Here is a 27288-nt window from a genome sequence, read left to right on the forward strand (position 1 = left end):
TCCATAAAAGCTTGTATCCAAATAAAAGCAACAGAAATGATAAATATACTTCTAACTTTTTGGAGAAAAAAAATCAGTTTTAAAGCATATATTTAAGTTCCTTCATAAAAAAAGATGTTCCATAATGAAAATGTGATGATATTTGGGTCAGGTCTGGCTCCAAATTCTAGTTCAGTGAGACTTTTATCAAATTATGTAACAGCTCTGAGCCAGTTTCTATAGATAAAATGGAGGCAATAATGTCTACTTTGTAGTTTTAAAAAATGGCTTTATTGAGATTATTATACCAAGCCCATTTAGTATATAATTCACTGATTTCTAGTATATTCACAGACTTGTGCAAGTGTCAGCACAATTTAATTTTATAATATTTTCATCACTCTAAAAGCCATCTTGTGTCCATTAGCAGTCCCTTCTCATTCTCTTCCATCCCTACTGCACTCCCTGTCCTAGATGACCATGACCTGCTGTATATACAGATCTGTCTGTCCTTGACATTTCATACCCATGGAATCATATATTGTGTGTCCTTTGTGACTGGCTTCCTTCACTTAGGTTCACCATGTTGCAGCATGTAGCAGCATTCATTTTTTAAACCAAACAGTATTGTCTTGCATGGGTATGGCACCGTTTGTTTTTCTGTTCATCAACTGGTAGATGTTTGGGTTGCTTCCACTCCCTTGGCTATTACAAATAACATTGCAATGCATGTTTATGTACAAGTTTTTTGTGGACATATGCTTTCGTTTCTCTTAGATGTAAACCTGGAAGGGAGAATTGCTGGGCCCTATGATAACTTTCTGTTTAACTATTTAGAAACTTCCCAAGTTTTCCAAAGCAGCAGCACTATTTTACATTCCTACCAGCAATCCAAGATGGCTCTAGTGTCTCTACATCCTCTCCAATCCTTGTTATTGTCTGACCTTTCTTATTTTAGCCATTCTAGTGGATGAGAAGAGGTACTTTATTGAGGTTTTGGTTTGCATTTTCCTAATGACTAATGATAGTGGATATTTCTTGAATACTTATGGGTGATTTCTGCTAACTTTCTTGAGTACATGTCTATTCAGATATTTTGCCCATTTAAAAAAATGGATCGTTGTCTTTTTAGTATAAGAGTTGTACCATAGTTCTTTATAAATTATCTATAAATCTATATAAATATGTATGTATATATACACACATGGGTTGTTAGGAGTCTTTGTATATTCTGAATGCAAGTCCCCTATCAAATACATGATTTGCAAGTATTTTTTTCCATTTTTAGTTTTTTTTTTTTTCACTTTCCTTACAGTATTATGTGCAGTGCAAAACTAATTTTGAGGAAGTTCAATTTATCTATTTTTTCTTTTGTCACTTTTTTATTTTGGGTGTCGAATCTAAGAATCCATTGTCAAACACAAGGTCCTGAAGATTTACTCTTGTTTCCCTTTCAAACATTTATGATTTTAGCTCTTACATTTAAGTCTCTAGTTCAATAGAGAGTTGTTATGATGACAAAAAATACATGCAAAGCATCTAGCTCAGTGATTGGCACATATTAATTAATTAATTGGCACAATTAATGAGAGTCGTTCATACTTCTCTGAAACCCAAGGGAAAAAAATATGTCCTAGAAAATGTCTTTAGATGCCTCCCACAATACTATTATTCTTACTGCTTTTTGCAAGGAGATGTAAATAAGAGACATGTATTATCTTGAAAGTATTTCTATAGATATTTGAATCACTATAAGCCTTTATTAATAAGTCATTTAAAATAATAAGAATGCAAAGAGGTGGAAGAAAAACATAAGACAGGACACGTTTGAGGAGATTTAAGATGCTGCTACTCATTTAAGTAAAAAATTTATAAACGTGAAGACATGTTGTAGTGTAATTAAAATATTCTCTTTGGAAAGTGTATTGATATTGAGAAATTTGGTCTCTATATAGTAATCATTTTACTTAGTATTAGTTTTCTTAAGACATCACAGGATAGTGCTATCTTTAGTGGTTTAGTTTTCTTTTTAGTAATAATGTTTTGGTGGGCCTTGTAAAACTTGGACAGATTATCTGTATTTCTGGGCAGTTCAGTAAGTATTTTAATGAAAGACATGGTGAGAAGGTCATGATGGTAAAAAAGTGAATTTTAAACATCGGTCCCTTTTGCAGTGGGGTATTTTTTTTTTTGTCTCTGCGTTCTGTTTCTTCTGTATGATAATTTGACTATGACACAGGTAGGTGTTGGCTTGATAAACTCTGACATGTTCAGATAGTTTCGTAAGAACGAAATATTTATTAGAAGAAAATGACTTGACTATTTCCAAAACTAGGCTGCTACCTGCAGCAAGGTGGAGTATGAAGGGCTATTGCTCTAGTACCTGTACCAGCCATGGGTACAGGAAGACGTAGCTCTGAATGCAATGGTAGTTCATAGTTCACTCTAAAGAAAGTACATTTTGTATTTTAAGTATACATTTCACATTGAAGAGAAAAGTATACAGATGGGTAAAAGAATCCTCTTTTACTCCATCTGAAAAAGGATAATCCCTGTAGGTCATTGACAGGGCAGTATAGAAGAAGGCTTCCAGTGCAGCTGCCGCAGGCTTTGGATAAATAGAGGATTTAATAAAATTCAAATATTTGTCCCAACCTCAAAGGACACCCTGAAATAGAACTCACTCTGGAGTTGATATGCTGTCTCCATATGAGTTCTGGTGGCACTTGCCCAGGGATTTCCTGGGGCATTGAATGTGTTCCGCTGACTCTCTAACCAGCGCACTTACGGTAGCTCTCTTTGAGTGGGATTTGGCTTCAGTCCTTTATAAATAATGTCAGTGGAGTATGTAAGAATGACAAACTTGAAAATAGGAAATGCATATTTAAATCTCTGGAACATCTTCCCTACGGTTTGGTGTTCTTGGACACATGAGAACTAGGTTTTGAGAGGATTAATTAGCTCACTCTAAACTTGCCTTCAGACTTCTGGACCCTATCTCACATTGCTACACACTCAGAATGTGCGTGTAGCTGACCCTCTTTGAAGTAAGGATTTTATGGAAACATTCTTTAAATGTTAAGATACATGCTGGGTTTCAATACACATCCCACCTCAATTATATATGCTTTACTGCCTTTTCAAGGAATAGATCATTTTCTGGAGTCCTTAGAAGAAATAACAATCTTGTGATGGAAAGCTGTTGATAATATTTTGGTAAAAAGGAATCCAAAACAAGTAAGCTTATTTAGCCATTAAAAATGTTTTCAGGGAACTGTGTGTGGATAGCTTAATGGAGAGGAAGCCAGTATTTTCGGAAGTCTTTAAAGGATCTTGCCTCCATAAACATAAAATCATGATAACAAACAAATAAAATGAAACAAAACAAACAAACAAACAAACACAAGAAGAGGAAGGTAAAGGATATTGGGGAGGAATCTGTCCCCTTTGGAACACAAAGATCTTTCAGTCACGGGGAATTGGAATAGGGTGTTTGGGTAGTGGGAAAAAAAAATGTTTTAGCATGTGGTAATGAGGTTAGGGTTAAAAAAAAAAAAAAAGCAATGGATGATTACTTTTCTCCACCAAGGCTCCTTTATCCTCATAAGCTCAGACAGTGGTCAGCCAGTAAGACACCCCTCCCTGTTTTATCCATCCCTTAACTATGTTCTTTGACAGAACTGGTTTATACAGCTGGACCTTTGTTAAGCTTCAAGGGAAATACTACGGAACAGCAGAAAATATGGCAGAGCACCTACAAAATTGGTAAATGGTAAACATTATTGAAGTGTGAGATTCCAGCTTTAAAGTTTTGATGTTTTTGTTTGTGAGTTTTTCTTTTATGGATTTGTAAAGGGAATACCTTTAAAGTTTTTGTTTTTTCGTACTGACAGATCTTTTGGTGATATAGGTAAATGGATTGTGTTAATCAGTGAAATTTCTTATCAACTATATTTTAATAAACAGAATAGGAAAGAACTCAGCTGTATTGCTGACTAAAATTACAATCTAAAATTAGACATTTCTATGATAGTCTCATAGCATTTTAAAGAACATCTACGTCATATGCCCTAAGCTGTAGAACTGATTAAAAAGAGAAAGTAAACAGGAAAAGTATTTACTTCAGAAAGTTTATCTATATGACAGACCTTAAATTTTTAATGGAAGTTTGATAGTGACATTACTGTTAGACCTGTGTGAAATCTAGTATAAACCTCATAATGAGATCTTTTTATGTCTTCATACTTATCCCACCTGCATAAGAATTTGATGATTTTCTTCTGTACGGTATATACCATATCCTTTGAATTTTTATTTCAGGGGCAAGAAACAGATAGCCTTTAGGTTACTACTGAATAGTTTGTACCCAGTTATAGAAAAGAGCTAATGTTCCTAATCTGTCCACAGCGGCAGTATGAACCATGATTTTAAAGTTGTTGGGTTTTTTTTTTTCCCCCTCCTAAAAACAACAGGGAATGTGCTAAAACCAGAGAGATTAATGGGGGGAGAAGATAAACAGTTTAGACGTAAAATGAGTTTAGAGGTCAAGCTAGAAAAATAAGAAAGCTTATGGATTTAATTCATATTCATCCAAGCAAAGAAGCTTTGGCATGAAAGGAACCAAGAAGAGGCTCAGCATTCTTATAACATCAACCATAGCTGCATCCCGCTGTTTTGGAGTTTGGGTTGATAGATGCTCATCGTCTTTGGCACTGCCCCCTTTTGGACTTTCCATGATTATAATGGCAAATTCTTCATTTAGACGGGAGGTTCAGAAAATTGGTCTGTGCCTAGGATGCCTGTTCCTCTCATCAGAAGCTGTTTGTCCTAGGAAAAATTTTTGCCCTGTATATATGCTCTTTGCTGTCTATTTTGAATATAACATAAATATTTTCCACTTCGTTCATTTTTCAACAGCTGTTGTAGGAACACGCTGTAACCAAATCTGTATGGGGCATGGAAAGAAAGAATCCCCTAAACTGGCCTCGGTTTAGCAGTGTATAAACTTTTCCTTGTCAGGGTTATCTGGATTCCAAAGAGGGTAAGGGTCATAATATTATTCCTCCTTGGACGGCTTAGACAGTCATTCTCAACAAATCTGACACTGACGTTCAGTATTCCTTTTAGCTGTGAGCCTCCTCTCTCATTTCTGCTGGGGAAAAAACACACACACACACACTATTCTCCAGAGGTTTGCTTTTGAAGGCTTAACTTGCTTGATTTCACAATGACCTTTGAAAACAAAAGAAATTAAAACTAGATTGGTTACTTAATTATTTTTGTCATCATTATTAGATCCTAAATAAATTAAACATGCCACAGATTTTATTTCAAGACATACACCATGCTAAGAATAAGTCACTTTTGATTATGGAACAATTTGCTATTTATTTAGACTTAGCCAGTAATGTGAGAGGGGAGAGAGAGTGTGAGTGGGGGTGGGCACTTTAGGAGGAAGCTCAGATAAGGACATAGGAGGGAGGGAGAGAGTGACAGAGGCTCAAAATAAATACTTAAGGATATTATTTTGGAAAATAAAATTTTGTATCTTATTTGCAGCTCTGCCATAGGGAGATTCTCCTGGGAGAGTCAAAATGACCAAGTCATTAATATAAGTGATACGATATTTTACAAAGAGGGATTAATATCATTAAGCCTAAGTAGATATTCTTTCCTAGTTAAAACTATTTTCTTTTTTTTATTTTTGCATGTGCACCTCACCCGACTAGTGATGTTCGTGAGTGAAAATCTATCTTCTTTCACTGTGATTATTAGGGTGAACTAAACACGCCCACATCTATGTGCACGTGTGAACATACGTAGACCTTCATATCCTCATGAGAACAACATGAAAAAAATTGAGTGGCATCATTTCAGAAAGCAATAACTAAGAGATTAGTGCTACTCACTATAGTAGTAATATGTAGGAATTACATTTCCTTTGGCTTTTTTTTTTTTCCCCTTTACTTTTTATGAGCTAACAATTTGGGAGGAGTTTGCTTCTACTGTTTAAATTTTTTTTCAAAATATATGAAACTTTCAACCAGTCATTTTGAATTAGACAGTAAATGAGAGTTATTAGCATACAATTATGATTAAGATTGTACTGTTCAACCTTTAATAGAGAGGTTCCGTAAGAAAAGAAAGACTATTAATTTCTATTAACATATTACTAGACAGTACAAGTCTTCTCCTCCTGACACTTCTTCTTCCTCTCTGTCTCTCTGCTTCTTCCTCTTCCTCTGTCTCTGTCTCTCTCTCCCCCATGCACATGTGTGTGCACGCACATACACACACACACACACACACAGAGCTGCACTTATGCACAAGACACAGATACTTCTCAAACTTCCCTGAAAGATCCATTCAAGGACAGAACAATAGAAATAGAATTCATCCTTGTTTCATTACCGATTATTCTAATAGCAGAAAAGATGGTTCCTTTCCAGGGATCCTACAGACAATTTTTAAAGATACTTCTTTAGCGATCTGGAGAATAGATACGCATTTCATGCAATATTCTTTCACTGTTCTATCCAGCTGTCTCTAACCTGAAATTTATACATGTGGCAACCATGTGTCTCAGGAAAGTCTAAAAGGCTTCTGATTTTTTAAACTTTATTTCTTTCGCTCAGAAGCACACAACATCTTGTTCAACCACTTGTCCCAACTTTTGGCTCGGGAAAGTGTACTCATATTAAATGCAGGTTTTTTTTTTTTAATTGTTGCTTCTTATTAAACTCTTAATAAAAAGCTTTATAGCATGTATTTGAAGAGAAAAATCCCCAGATTTTTTTCCCTCCAGTCCTCTCTCTGTCCCAGGAACGGAGTATGTAACTCCTCAGTGCTCAGCTTGCAGACTCACAAGGAGCCGAGCATCTGGGGAGACTCAGGAGGTGAGCACTTTCACGCTGACTCAGGGACCAGCCGTATGACTCCAGTCTGGCGCTGTCACGCCTGGTTATGGAAAGGCAAGAACAATGCCTCCCTTGAGAAGGGGGAAAAAAGTCTAGTGCAGTCACAATTTTGATGTAAAATTTAAATCATCCCTCCACATCCTGTGGACTTGGAGCTGTCAGAAAGGGAAAACCCATACTCAAATGGAAAAAGCTTTTTATTCCCTCAAAAAGTATAGCCTTTCTAGCTGTAATAACAAGTTTTAGAACCACAAATCCTAATGCTAGATTATTCAAAGTGATTTAGAAATAATCAGAACAAAAGGACTTTGACACTTTTAACCTGTCGATGGCTGAAGGTTGAATGCTTTTTTTCTATTTGTTTCTGATTAATGAGAAATGTATTGTGATACACAAATTATATAATCCACAACAAATTGCTATTTATGGTTTTGTATTGTTTTCTTCCAAACTTCTGTAATTGGTCATTTTGTCTACAACTTAAAAGAAATTCTTCAACATTTAAAACTCTTTATCATTTTTTATGTTTTCTTCAGGTAGTTTTGGTTGAAATTTAGTGTATTTGACAAAAGGATTCTGTGATCAAGTGGTTAGTAACTTAGATTGAGGTTTTTCTATTTTTGAGTCAAGGAAATAAAATTATAATAATTACTAAACAAACCAAAGTTAGGATATTTTTCTAAGTGGAAAGTGCTTATTGTTATATTCTTGAGTTGTAAATCATGAGTAAACTTTCAGTAATGTTTTTCAAAAAAATACAGAAATCTGTAAAAACTTTTACTAGCTCTTCTCTTTATGAAAGTGACTTTGTACTCAGGAATCATAAATGTTCTTGTAACCAGTTTTCCTTCAGTCTTGTCAGACTGAGAATGAACATTGACTTTTCTAACTATTAGGATATTACAGAATGATTACAGTAGAGTTTAATTAAATTTAATACCCTTTCTACCTTTTTATTTATCAGGAGTGCTGTTGTTTTAGGCACTTAGTAAGTGTGGATTAATGTTAAAATAACATAATAAAACATAAAGATGAGAAGTTTCAGCTGACAGAATCCTTTGTTTAGATAAATTTTGGCTTTAGAGCCGAGCTATTAGGTTACTCATAATAAAGCAATCTTTTTATTTAGGAAATTTTCTGAGAGTCTTCATCCAGTGACACATGGTCTAATTTTGGAGTGAATTTTCAGTAATTTGCAATTATTATTGAAATAGAGAAGAAAGTAGAAAAAGAATAGAATTTTGAGTTCTGAGTCATTGTAGGATGGAATTTTGCTTGTCATAAACTGTTTCTAAATGCTTACCTCTCTTGTTTAGAAAGCAAAACAATGCACTTTTAAAGTTACTTTTATTGCTTACTTTAAGCACATTAATTCAAGCACTTTTGAAATATCCTGTGTCCAACTCATAAAGAGTCACTGATTCCTTTCTGGTACTAAAAAGAATTAAATTCTTATTTCTAAGTCTTCTCTAACTTCTGACTTTAAAAAATTTTTATTTTTCACCTCTTTTGCAAAGAACCCAGTACTGCCTCATTTTTTGCTTGTTCTTATTCTTCCCTCCATCTCTGGCTCTTTGGTGGGCGAAGCAAGGCTGGAGAAAGCTATTTAGTAAGGGCGAGAGTCCAGTAAAGAGAAGGGCGAAAAGGTACTGAAGAAGTTGTAAGTGGTGCTATTCCTATCAGAAAGAAGGGATGGTATAATGAACTACTTGATACCAGTGCAGAGAACACCTCAGAAACTAACCACAGGACAAGGTAAATCCAGGGAACAGCCTTGGTAAAGGCCATTTTGAACCTTCTTGGTGACTATAGCATTTTACAGTTTAAACTTTTATATCTTATACTAAATTTTTTTCTGTAAATTCAAATTCTATTTTAGGACAGAATAATGAATTTATTGTTTAGTAGCTATAGCTTAAAAATTAACTTTTGTTTTTAGATTTCCAATTTATGGTAAGTCTTGTTGTTTATAAATACTAGTAGAAATGAGTTTCTACTCCGGCAAAATGGATCCTAAGGATTACAAGGGAGTCTAGTCTTATTTATTACTCTGTGTTGTCCGCTTTTACCTTTCTATGAAATCTGTGTTTCTGCTTCCATTTATAGTTTATGCTAGGACCTGATGAACTTGTTCATGCTTCTAAATAACAATATAATGAATGAGGTCTTTGTATGTGGGAAGCAAAGGGTAGAGAAGTATAGAGATTGGCATGTTCTGTATCAGAAACTGATGGCAAAGAGGATTTATAGATAAGAGAAGAAAATTATACAAGTTTGAAATACTGCACAAATAAAAATTCAACTTAAAAGGCTTCTGAATATTACATATGACAGACTTGGTTATAAAATTTACATGGAATGTTCACAAAGTAAACACAAAGCTGACTCTTAGAAAGAAAATAAAGATGTTCAAAATATGTAGGAAGGAAGAAGAAAGAATAAACCATAAAATATGAATAATAATAATTGAAATTCATAGATAAGAGTAACAAAACTTTTTTCTTTAATAAAATGATAATGCTGACATTGTGTGATTCTGTGTTTATAAATCACACAGAAGTGCTGGTTGTTTTACTCATTTGACTGCAAAACCTATCTATTCATGCTAAATGCCCATGTTGATTTCCCTTATTAGATAAGTAACATTCTACTGTGAAAATATCTTTGATAAACAGAGTTTAATTCCTAATCTTGACTAGCTTTCTCGTAACAACCTTAATTACAAAAGAGACCAGACAAGTAAATGTAACTGTCTTGTACAAATAGTCTTATTATTAGAATAACTTGAGGCTCATAACTTCTAGAGAAGAAGTATGACCTGAGGATAGGAAGGATGAACAATTTTTATTTTATTTTTTAGTATTCCATATTTATTGTACCCCTTAAGATGCACCCTTTCAAATAGTTTGTATCATTTTTAAAATGATCCTGCTATGCTTAAAATTTAACACGGGGGAGTAAATATTAAAAACAAGTATTTAGTAGAGCAATTAATGGAAGTTATATTAAATAAATGTCATGGTCCAGAATTTTAAAAGTTCATATTCAGAATGTTTATTTTTGTAGAATTGTTTAAAGAATAATTATGCTGCTTCGTTTATCACTTCAACTTCTCTGTCTTTTTTGCTAATCCTTTTTATACACTGCTCCCCCAAAGTAGGATGGACTGCAAGATTTCCTCCCCCTTGCTCTATTTTTTTCCAGTTTTTCCCTTGGAGAGACAATTCTGGGCTTGAGCTGCTGCCTATTATAGTGCAAAGACCAAATAGTGTAACAAAAGATATTTAACCACTTTATGACTCAGTTTCCTATTTTATAAAACAAGAAGAATAGATATACTGACTCAGAGCATTGTCGAAGAAGTCAATGAGAAATAATTACAATTATTGGTGAACTCTCTACTTGGGTTTCAAAGAGCAGACTACCTCAATTACTTCCACAAGAGTTCTGCATTTTCTGATAACCTGCTATTTCTTTTTTTTTTAAATCTCACAATCAACAAAGATTTATTTCTAAAACTGAATTTTATATTTTCCTCCAAATTGGCCTTTCTTTCTAATTTTTATGTTTTTCTTATTAGCAGTATTGTTCTCTTAATTATATAGTCCAGTAATCTCTTTATCTTTGAATTATCCGCCCTCACTCATTCTCCTTTCCTGGTCCTCACCCTCAACCTTCTATCAGTTACTAATTTCTGAGTGTTTTTCCTTCTAAAATACAGTTTTGTTTGGGTTTTTTTTTGATGCTGTTACTCTGTGGCTCACAAACCATCACCAGCTCCCTTCTGCCTTCAGTTTCACTTTCAAATTTTGCTTTACCCATTGAAAAGTGACAGGATTTAACCAGATTACTGTCTAGCCTTGCCTTATATCCTTATCTCCGTTTACTTCTCCTATAATCTCTTGCTTTAACTAAACCATTCTCTCCATCCTGTATCATTCTATACATTTCTTTAATTTGTTAATGTCATTTTTGCTGTCAGGAATCATCTCTTCTTCTTTGTGTCTATTGACATTGGTCCCATCCTTCATTACCCTGTTGAATTCTCGTAATTTGTAGGAAGAATTCTCTGATTATTTTAGTGAGATATCATCTCTCTATTGTCTGTCTCTCCTAGTACTCACATTTAAAAAAAATCATTTACCTTAAAATATTATTTATTGATTTCTTAATTACATTGTTATCTACAGGCACATGGTAGGCTTTCAATAAATGTTTTTCCATTAACGAATGAATGGATGAGTGGATATATGACTTCTATTTCCATCTAAACTGTACTTCCTTAATGGTGAAGCAGAAGGATCTTCATATCTAAGTTTTCTGTTTTCTCCATAACATAAAGGTAAATTGCTTGGCACAAAATAGACACTCATGCAAGTCATTTATTTATTCATAGAAAAATAGGCTGTGTGCCAACTATGTGCTAGGAATTGTGCTGCCTTGTAATTAATTGTATCTCATTCAGCATAGAAGATTAGACTATTTGGGAGGAAAAGAAAACACAGCACAAGTTGGAAAGACCTTTATCATGCAATCATATCTTTAGCATTAATTTTGGAAAAAATCAGGTGAAATGATCTCAAATAGACCTGTACTTACCGAACTCTTATTATGTTCAAGACATGATGCTTGTCATAGGGAATTCAGGAAATTTAAAAAATTATATTCTTTTCAAGTGTTAGTGTTCTAGTTTTAGACATGATGTACTAGGAAGAAAAGAAAAAAAAAACTGTTGAATGAGTGTCACAGGTTATACTGATGTTCAGTTTTTCATGTGGACTAATAATAAGAGTTGATGATGTAATTTGAGGTGGGGTGAAGTCACTTTAGCTGTGATGGTAAGAGAAGGCTTTGTGGAATAGTTGGAATTTGAGTTTGTTCTTTATAGATTTTTTTTTACATTTTTTAATACATAACTGTAAACCTTAAGAGAAATAATATCATCATTCCAAAAGAATAACCAGTAGAAGGCACTGCTTCCTAGGACTTTATCTCTGAATTAATCAGTCAAAGGTTAACATATCTAGAGAGGAAAAAAAACTATTACATAAGAAAAGCAATCCCTATTTAAGTCTTCCATTTTATATTCATTCCATATATGAATTCCTTTCACTTTGCATATGCTTTCATTTTTTTAGAATTGCATCAAAGAACATAACCTAAAGCAGTAAATAGGTGATTCCTCAGGAATAGTTCTGGTATTAATTAATAGTGTAGCAGTCTTCCTTAAAGTTACTTCGTGCTAATAGTTTTTTACATACACATTTAAAAAATAACTAAGATTTTTTTTTCACGAGTATTTTAAAAACCTAACTTAATCAGGTTTACCAGTTCTTTTACATAGAACTTATTTAAAATGATACTGTTAGCACTGAGCTGGATTTCCTTTTTTTCTAACAGTATTAAGACATTTTCTAAGAATGCTTGCTCTCTAAGACTAGATCTTACAACTACTCATAATTAGCATAGTAACAAGTTGGTTTTAGATGGTAGCTTTTACGAAACAGGTATTTGTTGGAAAAACAACTATTTTCGGAAAGGGTTCTAAGTCTTGGGGACATAGCTGTGAACAAAAATAAAATTTGCCCTCTTGAGTCTTATAGTGGGAGAGACAGATAATAAATAAATATGTCGGAGGGACAGGGAGGTCCTGGCTTGGGAGGAGTAACCAAGAAGTCTTCACTGAGAAATGATGTTGGCACTAAATGAAGGGAGAGAACAGGCAAGGGTACATCTGGGTTAAGAAGGTTTCAGATTGAGAAAATACCACCAGTGAAAGAAATATGTGTGCACTGTGGATTAGTTTCCTGTTGCTGTGGTAACAATTAGCACAAGCTTAGTGGTTTAAACAATATAAGTGTACTCACTGACAGTTCTGGAGGTCAGAAGTCTTGCAATCAAGGTGTTGGCAGGGCTCCTTCCTTCTAGAGGTTTTAGGGGAGAATCTATTTCATCACTTTTGTAGCTTCTAGAGGCCACCTTTATTCCTTGGCTCATGGCCCCAATTCATCCATTTTCAAAGCCAGCTTCATAATATCTTTCAGTCCCTCTCTCTGACTTTGATCCTCCAGCCTCCCCTCTTTATGGGGACCTTTATGATTACTTTGGGCCCACCCAGAATATCCAAAATAATCTCTTCATATGAAGGTCCTTAACTTAATCACAGCAGCAAAGTCCCTTTTGCCTTGTAAAGTAACATACTCACGGGTTTCAGGGATCACAATTGTCACATCTTGAGTGGGGAGCATTATTCTGACCAGTGCAAATGGCTTGCAACCATCACTGTGCATTAGAATCATCTGGGAGCTTTAAAAAATTCTGATTCTCCGTCTCCACTCCAGAACCAATAACATTAGAATGTCTGGCAGTGGGACTCAGGCTGCAGTATCTTTTTAAACCTTTCCATATAATTCTAGTTTGCAGCCAAAGTTGAGAATCGGTGGTTTAGTTTATGTTGCAGTCTCGTACCATTTACCCTACCCCTGAGTTTGCTGTGCATGTCTGAGTACAAGCAGGGATATCCTACATACAGAGTGACAACAGTGCACACAGAGAACCCTTAGCCAGTCATCGCGGACTCCAGGAGTTTTAAATTACTTTCACATGTAGAGTAAGTGGCCTGATTGCACAGATTGCTACAAGGACGAGTAAGGGAAAAGTGACTGCATGTAAAAACAAGTTGCCCCTTATAAGGGAGGCTGTTTCTTATCTATTCCATGCATATAACTCAGCAAGTCCAGAAACGGTATAGACACAAGCTAGGATTTAGTCCATATTCCTTGATGTCCTTTTTTTCCCGCGTCAGCTTGAAACTTAAATTTACATTGTACTTTCTAAGACTGTGTCTGCATCTTTACTTGTATCACTTCCTGCATGAAATTACCTCTCCATTTTCCCCAGTTTCCATTTGACCTTCTTTCCCCCCCAAAATCCGCTTAGTCAGCCATTCCTGTAAATATTCCAGGATCCCCTGGTCCCCAGGAAGCCCTCAGTTTGCTCAGCTGTAAGGCCAATCATTTCGCCCTTAACCTGAACTGTCCTTCATTATTATTTCTCCAAGTCTTCTCAACCAGTGGATAAGCTTTCTAATGCAGAGAACTTGAATCACACGTTTTTATTCCCATTAGATAAGTGTCTTGCACTTAGTAAGTGACCAGTAAATGGTTGTTGATGACTTATCAAATTAGACGTGTTTTTGCCCTGAAATTAGACATCAGTTCTTTCAAGATTTTCTTGTCTACACACAAAACTGAGTTAAAGATTCTATTATATCATCATAGCTCCTCAGGTTAGTTTCACACTGGAGTAGATTTATCGGTTTCGTGTCATAGTCTTTGAAGTCTAAGTTTTATTCATTGGCAAGTCTAGCACCTACCACAGGAATGACAAAAATCATCTCTACATGAGCACATGAGCACATGCTGCAGCCTAGATCCTTAGATTATTTCAAGGTAACCTTGCACTTCAACACAGCATGTCATGTAAGCAAGTGCAGGAATTGGAACCCAACATATCCAAGATAAACGATAAATGGAAAGTTGCTGTGATTTCTTCTTCTTATTATTATTATTATTATATACCTTCCTATATTATTTGTTCTTTTTTTTTCAAGAAGATATAGCAATTGTTAATATGCAAGGGCAAAACAGAATTTCAACATACATAAAGCAAACTTTGACAGAAAGTAGAAACAATAATTCCAATGGTAGAACATTTTTCAGTAGTAAGAAATTTTTTTTAATGCAAATCAAAATATGTCTCAAAACACATGAAAAGGAAAGCAAAATATTTCAAAACCTATGAGATGCAGCAAAAACAGTTGTTAGAGTGAAATTTTTGCTATAAATGCTTGTCTTAAGAAAACATTTCAAATAAACAACATTATGTCACAAGGAACTAGAAAAAGAAGAAACTTAACTGAAATATAGTATAGGAAGAAAATAACAAAGAAAAATCAGAAACAAATAAAATAGAGACCAGAATAAATAATAATATAGCACTGAAAGCACTGTGTTATTGTTGTTGTTGTTTTTCATGAATGAGACTTCTTCTGTCCAAAATGAAATGGTTTGGTAGATGAAAAAAACTGAAGAATTAACATTATTGGTGATTTGTTATCCATATTTTTAGAAGTACTTATGAGTTAGACTAAATATCAAGTAGATTGATAGCTCTCTACGTAATTTAAGTATTTGCCTTTTTTTCTGATTTAGTAGCCTATTTTTGAACTATGAGCATTTTTATTGCAAAATATTTTTTAATCTCTAAGACCTCTTTTACCTGAATTGCATAAAAATATTCTCAACTCTGGCACATTAAGAACATTCTGTAAGTGTCTGAAAATGGAATTGAAATAATCATGAAATATGTAATTGTTTAGGATCAGGTGCCTTCTGGTATCACGACTTTTCATGTTTATGCTTTTTGCTCCATAGAACGATATATATATAGAAAGAGACAGTGGCATAGAAAGATAATTTAGATATTGAAATGACTAGATCTTTTGAGAAGAGTAGCTGTGTCTTAGCTATTTACCACATCTACCTTCTGTCTATTTTTGGACTTTCAGTTTTCATAATCATTATTAATAATAATATTAATAAAGTAAAAATCAGCCAAAAAATCATGCTTTCTATGAAGGTCATAGAACTGCATTAACTTGGGAAAGGCCAGCTGATCTAGCTTTCTGCTTTAATAACCCAGAGACTAGCTTTTGCCAACAGCCTGGAGTTTTTGGACAGTAAGAGACATAACGTACATAAGACTGAGGGAGACACCGGAATACCAATTAATTAATTTCACCAACAGTGGTAACTCCTACACAGACCATAAATACTATGGCTTGTGTAATAAATGCATAATCTCTTTATAGTCAAAGTACATATAAAACAAGAAATAATTAAAAGTCCTTTTATTGATTTACTCTGACAAATCACAAAGGCCTTAAATATTTTAAATCTGTTCCATCAGCCCATTCTCTGCATGGCAGTCAGAAGTTTGCTTGGAGAGCATGAAAGCAGAGTTGTAGAAGTTAATATTGCTAGTGTGTAGAGCTATTACATATAGCTTAATTTTCCCACTTGGTGATAGATGTGGTGTTGCCGATGAGACGAGGACTATTACAGCTCCAACTCTTACTTCCTTTCTCCATACTTGTGAGTATACTTGAAGTAGACCTTAGTCATGAGATCTGAAAAAGTGAAGATACCTGAAATGTGATGGCCCTGTCTACTTCTTCTTTAGATGGTGTTTCCTTGGTAGCCACCAGTATTTCCTCCTCTTTGACTGTTCTTTAGCTAATCAAGACTACCTGCTATTAGTATTTCTTTGCTAATAGATCTGATTAGTTTATTGTTAAGTATTACTGGCCAAGGATCATTTCTCTTATCAGGACATTTTGTATTTCAGGTTGATTTTACAGCTTAACTCTTAGAAAGTAACCTCTCCTCATCTTGGAATTTTCTGGTTTGGTTTGTTTGTTTTGGGGGGCAGGTGAGTTAACACTGTAGTTTTAAAGCAAACAGCATCTTTTGTTTACTGAGAGTCTGCTCTGTGCTAACTGCTCTACAAGTCATTTTTCATACGGCACACAGTTTATTCTCAAAGAGCATTCCAAGTAGGTACTACATTTTCCTTTAAAGAGGAGGAAACAGAGATGGAGTAAAGCTAAGTCTCACAGCTAGAAAGGAGCAGAACCAGTATGTGAATCTATGTTTGTCTGATTCCAAAGCCCTTATTTTTTTCTACTGTGCTATTATATCTTAAAAAAGTATCTTCAGTGCTTGAATGCACTGTTCTTTTGAAACCTTTCACAGTAGGAATAGTATTATTCAGCAATGATTAGAGACATCTCTTTAGTAGTAAATTTTAAATTTAAAAATCAGCGATATATCTGAAGGAAGTGGTGGGACCGTTAGTACTGTCTTACCTCCTCTCCCACTGGTCTAGAATAAGAATGGATGATTCTGTAAACATTCTTTGTTTGTCGGGCAAAAATAACAACTTTCCCAAGGTCAGATCAAGTTGCAAATACAAAGAGTTTTTTTAATTAAAAATTTTAACTCTATACTACTCCTATGTGAAACTTGTAGTGAAAGGAAAGGGAACTCTCTATTTAACTAAGAATATTTGCCACATATTTTTAACCTATAATAGTATTCTTAGACTCAAATACCAAAACAAATGTTTAATTTTTAAGTGTCTAAGTGCATTTCCTTATAGGCATTAGTTCATCAAAACATAACACCTTCATTTGATTTTCCCCTCTAACTTAAGTATTCTAAGGGGCAAATAAGCCTGAGAATCCACATCTAAATCCTTCATAGAATTGTGGAAATGAAAACTGAAGTATGTTTATATTTTCACTTTTTTTTAGCCACTTTGCATGGCTGACATTAGAAATGAATGGGGAGGTGAGGAAAGAAAAATTCTCAAGTGTTCACAGCAATTGTACAATTCACAGCAATTGTAAAATTCACAGCAATTGTAAAATTTATTCAGTTCTTAATAAGCTTTAAGCAAATACTGAACTTTTGGTCATGGAGTCTGTGGTTTCTTTATGAGCAATATTTCTACAATTTATAATAATCATTCTTTTAATAAATTGCAAATTCATTTTAATGGCAATCATTCATTTATTTTTGTTTATTTTTTGATGAAAGAAATTTTAGTTCTTTCCCTTCTTTTAACTGCCAACAGTATTTGCTATTCATAGATGTTCTGTCTTCAATAAGGTCTATCAAAGTGTAAAACTAGATGGGTATTTTTCTTCCCTTTAAAATGGAATGGTCTTTCATTATGCAGTGTTCTTAGGTGAATTCTCTTGTTTAAGAAGCCAGAATACAAGAGAGTGCTATATTAGAGTATTATTCTCACAACAAACAAGCACTGTTCTGTTGCTACCTGCTTGGCCATTGTTTCTGATTGTGAGCGCTTTGCAGTGGTATTTGGATGGTTTCCTGCTCTCTGCCAGCACAAAAAGGCATTTCTGTTACAATGGCCCCTAACCACACAATGACGGCATTAAGGATTTATGTGGAGGTTTCATTATTTTCTCCTCTTTTGTTCCTTCCAGGATGTCTTCCAAGCGACCAGCCTCTCCGTATGGGGAAGCAGATGGAGAGGTAGCCATGGTGACAAGCAGACAGAAAGTGGAAGAAGAGGAGGGTGACGGGCTCCCAGCCTTTCACCTTCCCTTGCATGTGAGTTTTCCCAACAAGCCTCACTCTGAGGAATTTCAGCCAGTTTCTCTGCTGACGCAAGAGACTTGTGGCCATAGGACTCCCACTTCTCAGCACAATACAATGGTAGGTTTCTCATGGGCTCTGGTGCCTACACTTACTCTTTGACCAGTCTACTCCTCTAACAGTTTGGCTTCAATCCTTTGCTTTATAATTATCATCTACTTAACAGCCAGACACAAGATTTCACTCCTAACATCTTAGAATTCCTTGCAAGTAAATTGATTCCAGTAGGAAGTACATGATATGCTATTTTACCCCCCAAGAATTTTACTTTTGAGACACAATTTAATTAGGAGAAAACACGTATACATATAAGAATAATGTTCAAGTACCGCATTTAAAGTTTGTCAGCATGACAGTTGGATGTCATAGTATTTCTAATAAGAGGTTTTTCCAGGTAGACTTACAACATATTTTGGACATCTCCACCATGATAAATCGTTTTCAATTTTTTACTTTGCCCAGATTGGATTCCAGTATTCCTTTACAGTACTGGGAATATTATAGGAGAATGTATTTCATAGAAACTATAGTTTTTTAATGTGACTGCAATACTTTCTAACTCAGTCTTATTCATATTTTTGTTTTGATAATTCACTAATTACCTGGTACCTCCAATTTCAGAATTTGCTTCTCAGGATTATTTATCTGCCCCTTCATCCTGGGGTCTGGATCATTGTCATTGCAGAAGATTAGGAAACCGTGGTTTCACGGATGAGGGGGAAGAAGGCAGCATAGCATCTTCAACTGAAGCTTAAAAGTGCACGCATGCACACACACACACACACACACACACACACACACACACTCACTCACTCACTCACCAGTAAGGCTTTTAGGTCCTCCTTAGGAACTTAAGTACACAGAATAAGCATGTTGGCAAAGTACTGGGCACTTAGCTGCCAGTAAAGCCAGGCTCGCCTTTTCAACATGGCTGCTTGGGTAGATGTCGTGGTTTTGTGACCTTCTGCTCTTCTACGTCAAGGATAGGGGGGCAGGCATTAATTGGAACCAGATTATACCAGCAAAACTGTGTCGTCATACCATCTCATAGTTTTAAGATGACTCTGATTCTGTGAAAGGCTTTTTTTTTTTTTTTGCTTTCTCTAGAAAATTATTATATACCATAAATGTGCTTGGTATTGAAATATGCCCACTTATGTATGTTATTGCATTACTGTATATAGAATTAAATCAAGAAGAAGAATCAGATATCTCCTAATAACCATGAAATGGTTGCTACTTTTTGTCACTCAGATTCGATTTAAATACTTTTTCAATATTTGAAGCCTCATAGGTCAAAATTTCACTAGTGGGTTATTTGTGCCAAGATTTTCCCCCCAAGGATAGTATTTCGGCTAACACCATGTAACACTTATATAGATGTAGCATTTTAATCACATTATGTATATTAACTCATGTAACCTTCACAATAATACGGTGACATGTTATTATTAGTCTCATTTTATAAATGAGGAAACTGAGGCACACAGAGGTTAAGTAGTTTGCTTCTGATCACAGCTGATACAGAGGAGAGCCAGTGTTGTTTACCCAGACATTCTGGCTTTGGAGTCTGTGCTTATAAACACTATAAGTTCTTCACAAGAGCACATGCATATTTTATTGTCTGATTATTACTTTGTTGGCAAGCTAAATTGTACTATCCATAATTCCTGATTAATTTTTTCTCTACTGTGAGTTTATATTAGTTATGTGCAGTGATACAACTTTTGGGACTCCTCTCATGAAGGTTAAACTAGGAAAAGAAAGGTGGGAAATGGTAGCACACAGTTCAACAAGGTAAGGAGATCGGGCTCTCCATTTGGCATTGCGTCCCTGCTAATGCCTTTTCTCTCTCAGTATTTTGACCATTGGCTTCTCTGAGTGAGTGCTCTTAGTTTGGTTTTCCTGTGACACTACTCTAAGCATAAACACACAAATTTGAAGGAGTGAATATAAACAGTTATAACCAGAGGAATGATGCAAAATTAAAGGAGAGATTATTTTAAGTATACTCAAGGATGGGTATAAGAAAAGTATATTATATTACGTTCTGTAGTTGGAATGTAGGGATCCTGTGGGGATGTTAGTGAAAAGGAAACTGGTTTGTAAGGGAGAATTCAGTTCAACTAGATACAAACTGTGAATTGCCTACTTTGGACCAAGTTTTTTATTGTTATTGTCGGGCACTGTGGAAATCGATTTGAACAAAACACAACTCCTCCCCTCCAGCAACTTCACCTAGAGCTCACCTAGAGCAGCACCTGAGCCAGGGTCTATGAGATCTCTTGAGAATAATTGGAGAATTCTGTATTATGCATACATGTGAGTAAGATTATAGTTCTCGGGGCACCTGGGTGGCTCAGTGGGTTAAGCCTCTGTCTTTGGCTCAGGTCATGATCTCAGGGTTCTGGGATCGAGTCCCACATCAGGCTCTCTGCTCAGTGGAGAGCCTGCTTCCTCCTCTCTCTCTCTCTCTCTGCCTGCCTCTCTGCCTACTTGTTCTCTCTGTCTGTCAAATAAATAAATAAATAAATCTAAAAAAAAAAAAAAGATTATAGTTCTCATCAGATTCTCAGACAGATTTCAGAATACTAAATGGTTTAAGTACATTTTAGTGACATGCTGACACTTTCTCTTATATGTGTCCAGTTCGTTTCTAAATATGTTCCTGCCTAAAATATTTCATTCCATCAATTTTTCATCTCTTGGGTAGACAGTTGGAAAAATCTCTCATATGATCTCAGATTTTTAGCCTCTCCTCTTTTGGGTCTTCCTTCCAATATCCACTAGACTTGTTTCCCTCACAATTGAGTTAAATTGTTTACCTCACTTTGGGAACTGTGTGTCCTTGTTCTTATAGGACTTAGTCTAAAACTCTTTGTCTTAGCATAAAACTCTTATAGAGTAGCACCAAACTATGGCCTTGGTCTTTTCTCTTGTCATTTCTCACTGTGGACTCAACTATTCTTGTCAGGCCAAGTTTTTTGTGCATGTTCAGAAATACACCAGGTGACCTCGGATGACACAGGTTTATTCTTTCCACCTAGAAAATATTCTCTTTTCATATTTTACCTTCCTGGTGAACTGCATATAATTATATATAACTATATTATGTGGTATATTAATATAGAATATTAACATATAATCACTATATATTAATATATAATATAGAATATATAAAATATATTTGTGTTTCTGATACTTAGCATATAATAGGCAATGTATGATTATTGATTAAATGGCAGAATTCATTTGGATGAATAATAGTAAATGTGTTTTGGGCAAGGTTGTTACGACTATTCATGGTGAATGTGCTTATTTTCTAGAAATTTAAGAAGTAGAATGTACTAATGTAATGTATTCAGAAAGCGGAAAATATGTCTGATATATTCACCTGTTAAGCTGATATATTCACCTGTTAAGCTCTTTGATATATTTTATTCATTTATCAAAATGATTGAATATATTTATCGAATTGTTATTCAACACAAGTCATTATACTTTTTCTGGATAGTAGGCCATTGTAATATTCACTTAACAGAAACTTTTATTTCAGTAGGAAAATATATTTTCATTCTTTTTTTTTTTCTGTTCAGTATCTTTGAAAACAGACACAATGTTTCATGGTCTCTATATCATAGAGTTCAATTTAAGGGAAAAAAAAAACAGGTTTCCAGATTTCGTTGCCTATTTATATGTGACATTCATACTCCATTCTTAAATTAAAAAAGGAATGAGAGGTCCACATTTTATATTGCCAATATAGTTTAGAGACAAAGTATAACTGATGAGTAATCCCTGTAAGGCTGGCTCGAAGTTAGAGAGATGCTCTCAGTGTAACATTTAAGTTGGAAAATATTTTCTGAGGATAAAAGTTCTGTACACTTCACAACTGTTGCCGTATAAAGATCTTGAGGAATTAGGGTTGTTTGTTCATATGCAGGGTATGCAGGTGTTTGGAACTGGGTCGGATGAAGATGTAATTCTTCCCTTCTGAAGTTTGTTTATTGCCTGAATATTTTGGAGAAATAAATTAAGTTCCTTACTAAAAGTAACTTCCATCAGCTATGCTGATATGAATACTATAATTCTATCTGTTCTAGGAATGCTTTACTCAACTGTTCAGGGTGAATTATAGGTCAACTGTCTTAAGCTATTTAATTTTTAAAAATTGTAAGATTTCTAACCAATGTAAGATTGAGACATAGATAGCTAAAGCACGAAAAAGACTGATTCTGTGGTTTCCTTCTCTGAAGCTCTCATAATCTTGCCAAGCAATGAATGGCAAATTTTGATTCCCATGTAATCTTCAAAAAGGGGAAAGACAAGGTTGTAAAGTTTGGTTTTGACATGAGTGGAAAGGCAGTTTGGGGCTTTATTTTTATGGAAGATCAGATCTACCCATCCTGTCCCCTTCTTCCCCTCCCCCCCCTTTTTAAACATGGGGTTGGAGACTGTCACTTTAGAGTTTCAGAGACAAGCAAGAATCACTATAATTTCTGGCTCATTTTTAATAATGGTTCTGATACAAACGAATTTATTTCATGATGCAAAGAACTATTGAGAACATATCTTCATGTCAATCAATGTGATTATATATGAGCACTAGAAAGGAACAGAATGGGTATGAGGAGAAATCAAGTGGCAGCATGAGAGGCAGCCAAGGGACTCTGTGGTCGCCATTTTGGAGCTTATTTTCTGTCTGGTTGCGTACTACTTCTGCTGGCTGGATTGTTGTTCTAGTGTCAAATGTGATGTGAAATGAAAGGCTTGACCACCTGTGGTTACTGAATAGTCAATTGTCTCTTTCTTCTTACTTTTTTTTTTTTTTTAACAGAAGGTATAGTCTTATCTTAGCCAAACTCTCTTTTGACTTCTTAAAATCCTTGAGTTGAATGAATTGTTTCATGTAACTATAGGATGGCTCCCTCTTAACACTGATTTTTAAAATATATAATTATTTATTTTAACAGTACAGTATTTTTATTAAAAAATAATAAAGTGAGTTGCTCACTTTATAGATAGCTAAATTTTATATGAAATGAAGACTGTGTTAGGGTATAGTTTTTAACATTTAAAGGTCCATTGGATTTGGAAATAATTTTTAATATGTTTTAGTATCTTATTTAATGTTTATATTGATAATATTTTCCTGGAATTGTTTTAAAAAAAAAAACTCTGGATACATAGTGTTTGGGGCTTAATAGTTTGATTTATCTTAATGTAAATGTGTTTAAACATTGCAGAGACACTAGTTATCATAAAGCAACACTCAGTATGAGTCAGTTTCTTCCTGATGTCCAATCAAAAGAAGACAAAGGTGTCTTTTTAAATTGGATCTCCTGTAGAAGTAGGGCATATAGCTGGGAATCGAGTGTAACATAATAGCAAGGCTCTGAGGTGTAAAATCCAGCCTTATACAGTGAAGGAATTCATAGAATGCATGTCAGAGAGAGGCTTTTACTTGCTCAGGTTCACTGTCAGCTTCTGGGATTCTTTATTTACCCCAAATAATTTTAATTGTTATATTATAGTTGTGTCTTGAAATATTATTTATATAAACTTTGCTTATAACCTAATAGTTATTAGTAATGTATTTTCAATGTTTGACTAGGATAATGTTACGTATAAAGTACTATTCAGATAATATGCAATAGAAAAGAGAAAAATGCATGTGAAGTCACAGAATAGTACCTTAATTATGGTATGGTGAAGATTCCTATTTCTATATCGGAGTTTTTTATAGGCTTTTAAATTTCTGGTTACCTTTGTACATCAAACTTAGCATAAGTTATTGTGATGGTATAATGCCTACTGTTGTTAACACCAGTGTGGTTATTGTGCCAGTTCTAATAATGAGAATTTCATTGTTTAGGGAGAGCAGTCTCCTACACTCTAGACAAAAGTGTAATTACTTTTGAACGATGTGGAATGTGCTCAGTTTAATAGCATGGAGAATAGATTCAGAAAGATTCAGATAAAGTAAGCTTGGAAGCCATATGTGCAGTGTGGCAGTATAAAATTATGATAGTAGGCTGTGTAATTCTCTACACACATCCCCGATTTCACATAGTTTATCTATAAACTGTTGTTTTTGTAAGAGATAGGCTTGCTTATCTGAACAAGGCCAATTCAATTGAAACAAGGTGAAAATGGTGACAAGTTTATATTTGTTTTTTATGGTAAATTGATGTTTATCATACAATGAAATTACATTGTTACAAACATTATTCTGTAAATGGTGTCAGAAAATACCACAAGAGGCTGTTTATCTAGATATAACCCAAGGCTTGTATTTGAATGTAAGTGGTTCAATCTTTATACTTGCATTGTTTCTGAAAATTACCCCCAGGGCTAGCAGGAATGAGGACATGTAAAAAACAATCGGTTGGGGTTCATCAAAGCCACTGGATAAGTTGTGCAATGGTTCATGTTGTCCTGTTGCCTTATAATTCCATTCCTTCTGCTTGGGGGAAGGTTGAATATTAAGTGGAGAAAACCGTGATTCGTATGATGTCCATAGTATTTGAAGTACTACTGTTGAGTTTAAAGTCAACCGGGACTTGAGAAATTAGAGCATGTACTCTCCCATGGTAAGGAAGAATGTGCTACGTGGGAGTTGTGAGCAAGTTTAGGATACTTGATGAGGGTCTACCGTTAGCATCCCCACAAAGTGCTGTGCAGTGACAGGTAAATAAACACGACCTTTCTAATGCTGTGGTAATATGGTGGGGGGAGATGTGTTTGTTTAAGAAGATTTGGCCTATGGGGTGCCTGGGTGGCTCAGTGGGTTAAGCCTTTACCTTCGGCTCAGGTTATGATTTCTGGGTCCTGGGCTGTTCGCTCAGCGGGGAACCTGCTTCCCCCCCCCCCCCCCCCCACCTGCCTCTCTGCCTACTTGTGATCTCTCTCTCTGTATCTAATAAATAAATAAAATCTTAAAAAAAAAAAAAAGGAAGATTTGGCCTAATGAATTTAGTGTCTTTCATTAAATAGGGAGTGTTGTGGAAAGATTCAGCTCAAATACAGACAATTCAGCAGAGATAGAGAAATGATTAAGAACTCTTCCTCATTATAACTTTTTATATAGTATGAAGACAAGACGAGCACAAAACCATCATAATTTTATATAAAATATTAGAACCCTGATACAGGCTAACCAAGTGCTAAGGAGATTCACAATTGAATGATAGCTCATTTGTGGGTATCAGGAATAGATTAATTTGAAATTGCTTCCACAAAAAAATTGGATTCCAAGATACTAAAAATATATAGACACATTGGATCAATTACCATTATACAAGGTCTTCAGTTTATACTTGAGCGTAATTTTTCTTTTGCCACATTTTTTCCCCAGAAAAAATAAGAAAAAGAAAAGAGAAAGTTTAAAAAAAAAAAAAGACCCCCAAAAACCCAAAACCAAAAACTGGAGACAAAGCATACCATAAGTTTCTTATTATAAAATATGGAGAAATTAGTGAAATACATGTCTCATATTCACAGGAATACAAATACCTAGTTTAGTTATTTGGGTTTTAAATGTTTCCTTTCTTTATCTGGGTGACCACCTGGAATGAAGTGGAAAGAATGATGAACTACTTGGCTAGGATATTGGAAATAGCAAGGACATGAAGAGACAGTGCTGGAAACTTACTCGAATGGTGTTCCTGATTTTGTGGAATGGGTAGGTGTCCGCCTTTATCTCATTTGCTATTCTCGGACCTGCGTAATAGAATCACTTGTATTTGGGAGTGAAAAATAATGCAGAGTTTGGGGGCTAACCTTCATTTTGTATCTTTGATATTTTGTTTTTAATTCTCCCTCATTTTCTTCCTTTGATTCTTTCCCTTGTTTGCTCCTTTTTTACCTCTCTTTCAGTTTGCCTCTATCAGAAAACATTCTTAATGGGTTCTCTTGTGGATCTCAATGGAGCCATTATCAGGAAGGAAGACAGCGTTGGAGAATTAGCACCATTGTGCTCTGATATATACTTCCTTCTTATTTACATATATTGCCTCTTGGGGGCTTGCCCAACTTCCTGCAGTCAGCCTAGGTTACTCTTACTGTATGCAATTAATAAAGGTCAGTTGGTTCTATGACATCATTTTCACTGATTTTTAGTTAGTTCTTCACAAAACTATGTGGCATATATATTCAGTTTATTCAGAAATCATATTCTTTTACTTTTCTTTCGTGATGCAGCATTGATAGTTAATTATGATTTTACATTTAATGTACTTACTGGGGGAAAAAGAGGACTAAGAACTCTATATTGTTTCTGAAATTATGCTTGAAACTGTGCATATCAATGACTCCAAGTGTCTGGGACTTAGTGCTTTACTGGATACTTTATGGTCTTTGGGTGCCTGTTATATTTTAAATTAGCTTTTATATTTTAAATTATTTGACAGCTTCTGTCACTGTTTTCAATCAGTTCTTGATTATTTCCTTAACTCAGTTATTGTTTTTTGGTCTTCATATTTCTTTCCTAAAGTTGAGATTTTATAGTGATTGGTAAAAAGTAAGAATAGAAGAATGGAGATTATTCACATAACTAGAAAGGAATTTTGATGGTGCTGTCAGTGTATTAACTTAATATGAGTGATAATAGCAACAAGTTTGTCATTATTTCTTATTTTATAATTGCAAAGGGCCATCACCTAAGGGAATCCAAAAGAAATAAGAATTTTGTGGTGTTGGTGCCTGAATTCTAGGAATTAGAATGAAATCTACAAGTCTAGGTAACTCAGTTGTCAGTATGACCTCAAAATATTTCAAATAATAACACCATATTCCCTCTTGGGTATATCAGTTAGGTACAACTACTCATACCGTACCTAAAAAGAAAGAAATTATCTTTGTATAGCAAACACTGGCACTTAATTTGGATCTTAAGAAAGTGAAGTCATAAAAATAATGTAAGGAAGTATTGGGTTTTCATTCTAATTTCTTTTCCTCACATATTTTGGCAATTAGACTCATATCCCTTTCTCTTTCAGAAGTACAGATAAATGCAAATACCTGGATTTGGAGGGGTGGGTTAAGTTTTTTAAAAAATAGAGAGGAATTCAGTAGTACAGACAAGCTAATCAGAGGATGGGGGAGCACTTTCAAGAGAAATAATTCCCTAAGAAATGTCAATCTGA

At 34.7% G+C, this 27288-nt stretch overlaps 1 protein-coding gene across 17 annotated transcripts in view; it reads left to right on the forward strand.

Moving 5' to 3' along the window:
* SOX5 (SRY-box transcription factor 5) overlaps nt 1–27288 on the forward strand; it is a 985042-nt gene that overhangs the window by 619180 nt on the left and 338574 nt on the right. For 14 of the 17 annotated variants that reach the window (XM_032349915.1, XM_032349912.1, XM_032349920.1 and 11 more), the window contains one exon: nt 17971–18202. In XM_032349915.1, coding sequence (XP_032205806.1) covers nt 17971–18202 — 232 coding nt within the window. Of the gene's footprint in view, nt 1–6866; nt 6876–17970; nt 18203–27288 lie in introns of those variants that run through there. The other 3 variants (XM_032349910.1, XM_032349911.1, XM_032349925.1) reach the window with 2 other exon arrangements.

Source organism: Mustela erminea, chromosome 6 (assembly GCF_009829155.1).
Source record: "Mustela erminea isolate mMusErm1 chromosome 6, mMusErm1.Pri, whole genome shotgun sequence".
NCBI lineage: Eukaryota > Metazoa > Chordata > Mammalia > Carnivora > Mustelidae > Mustela > Mustela erminea.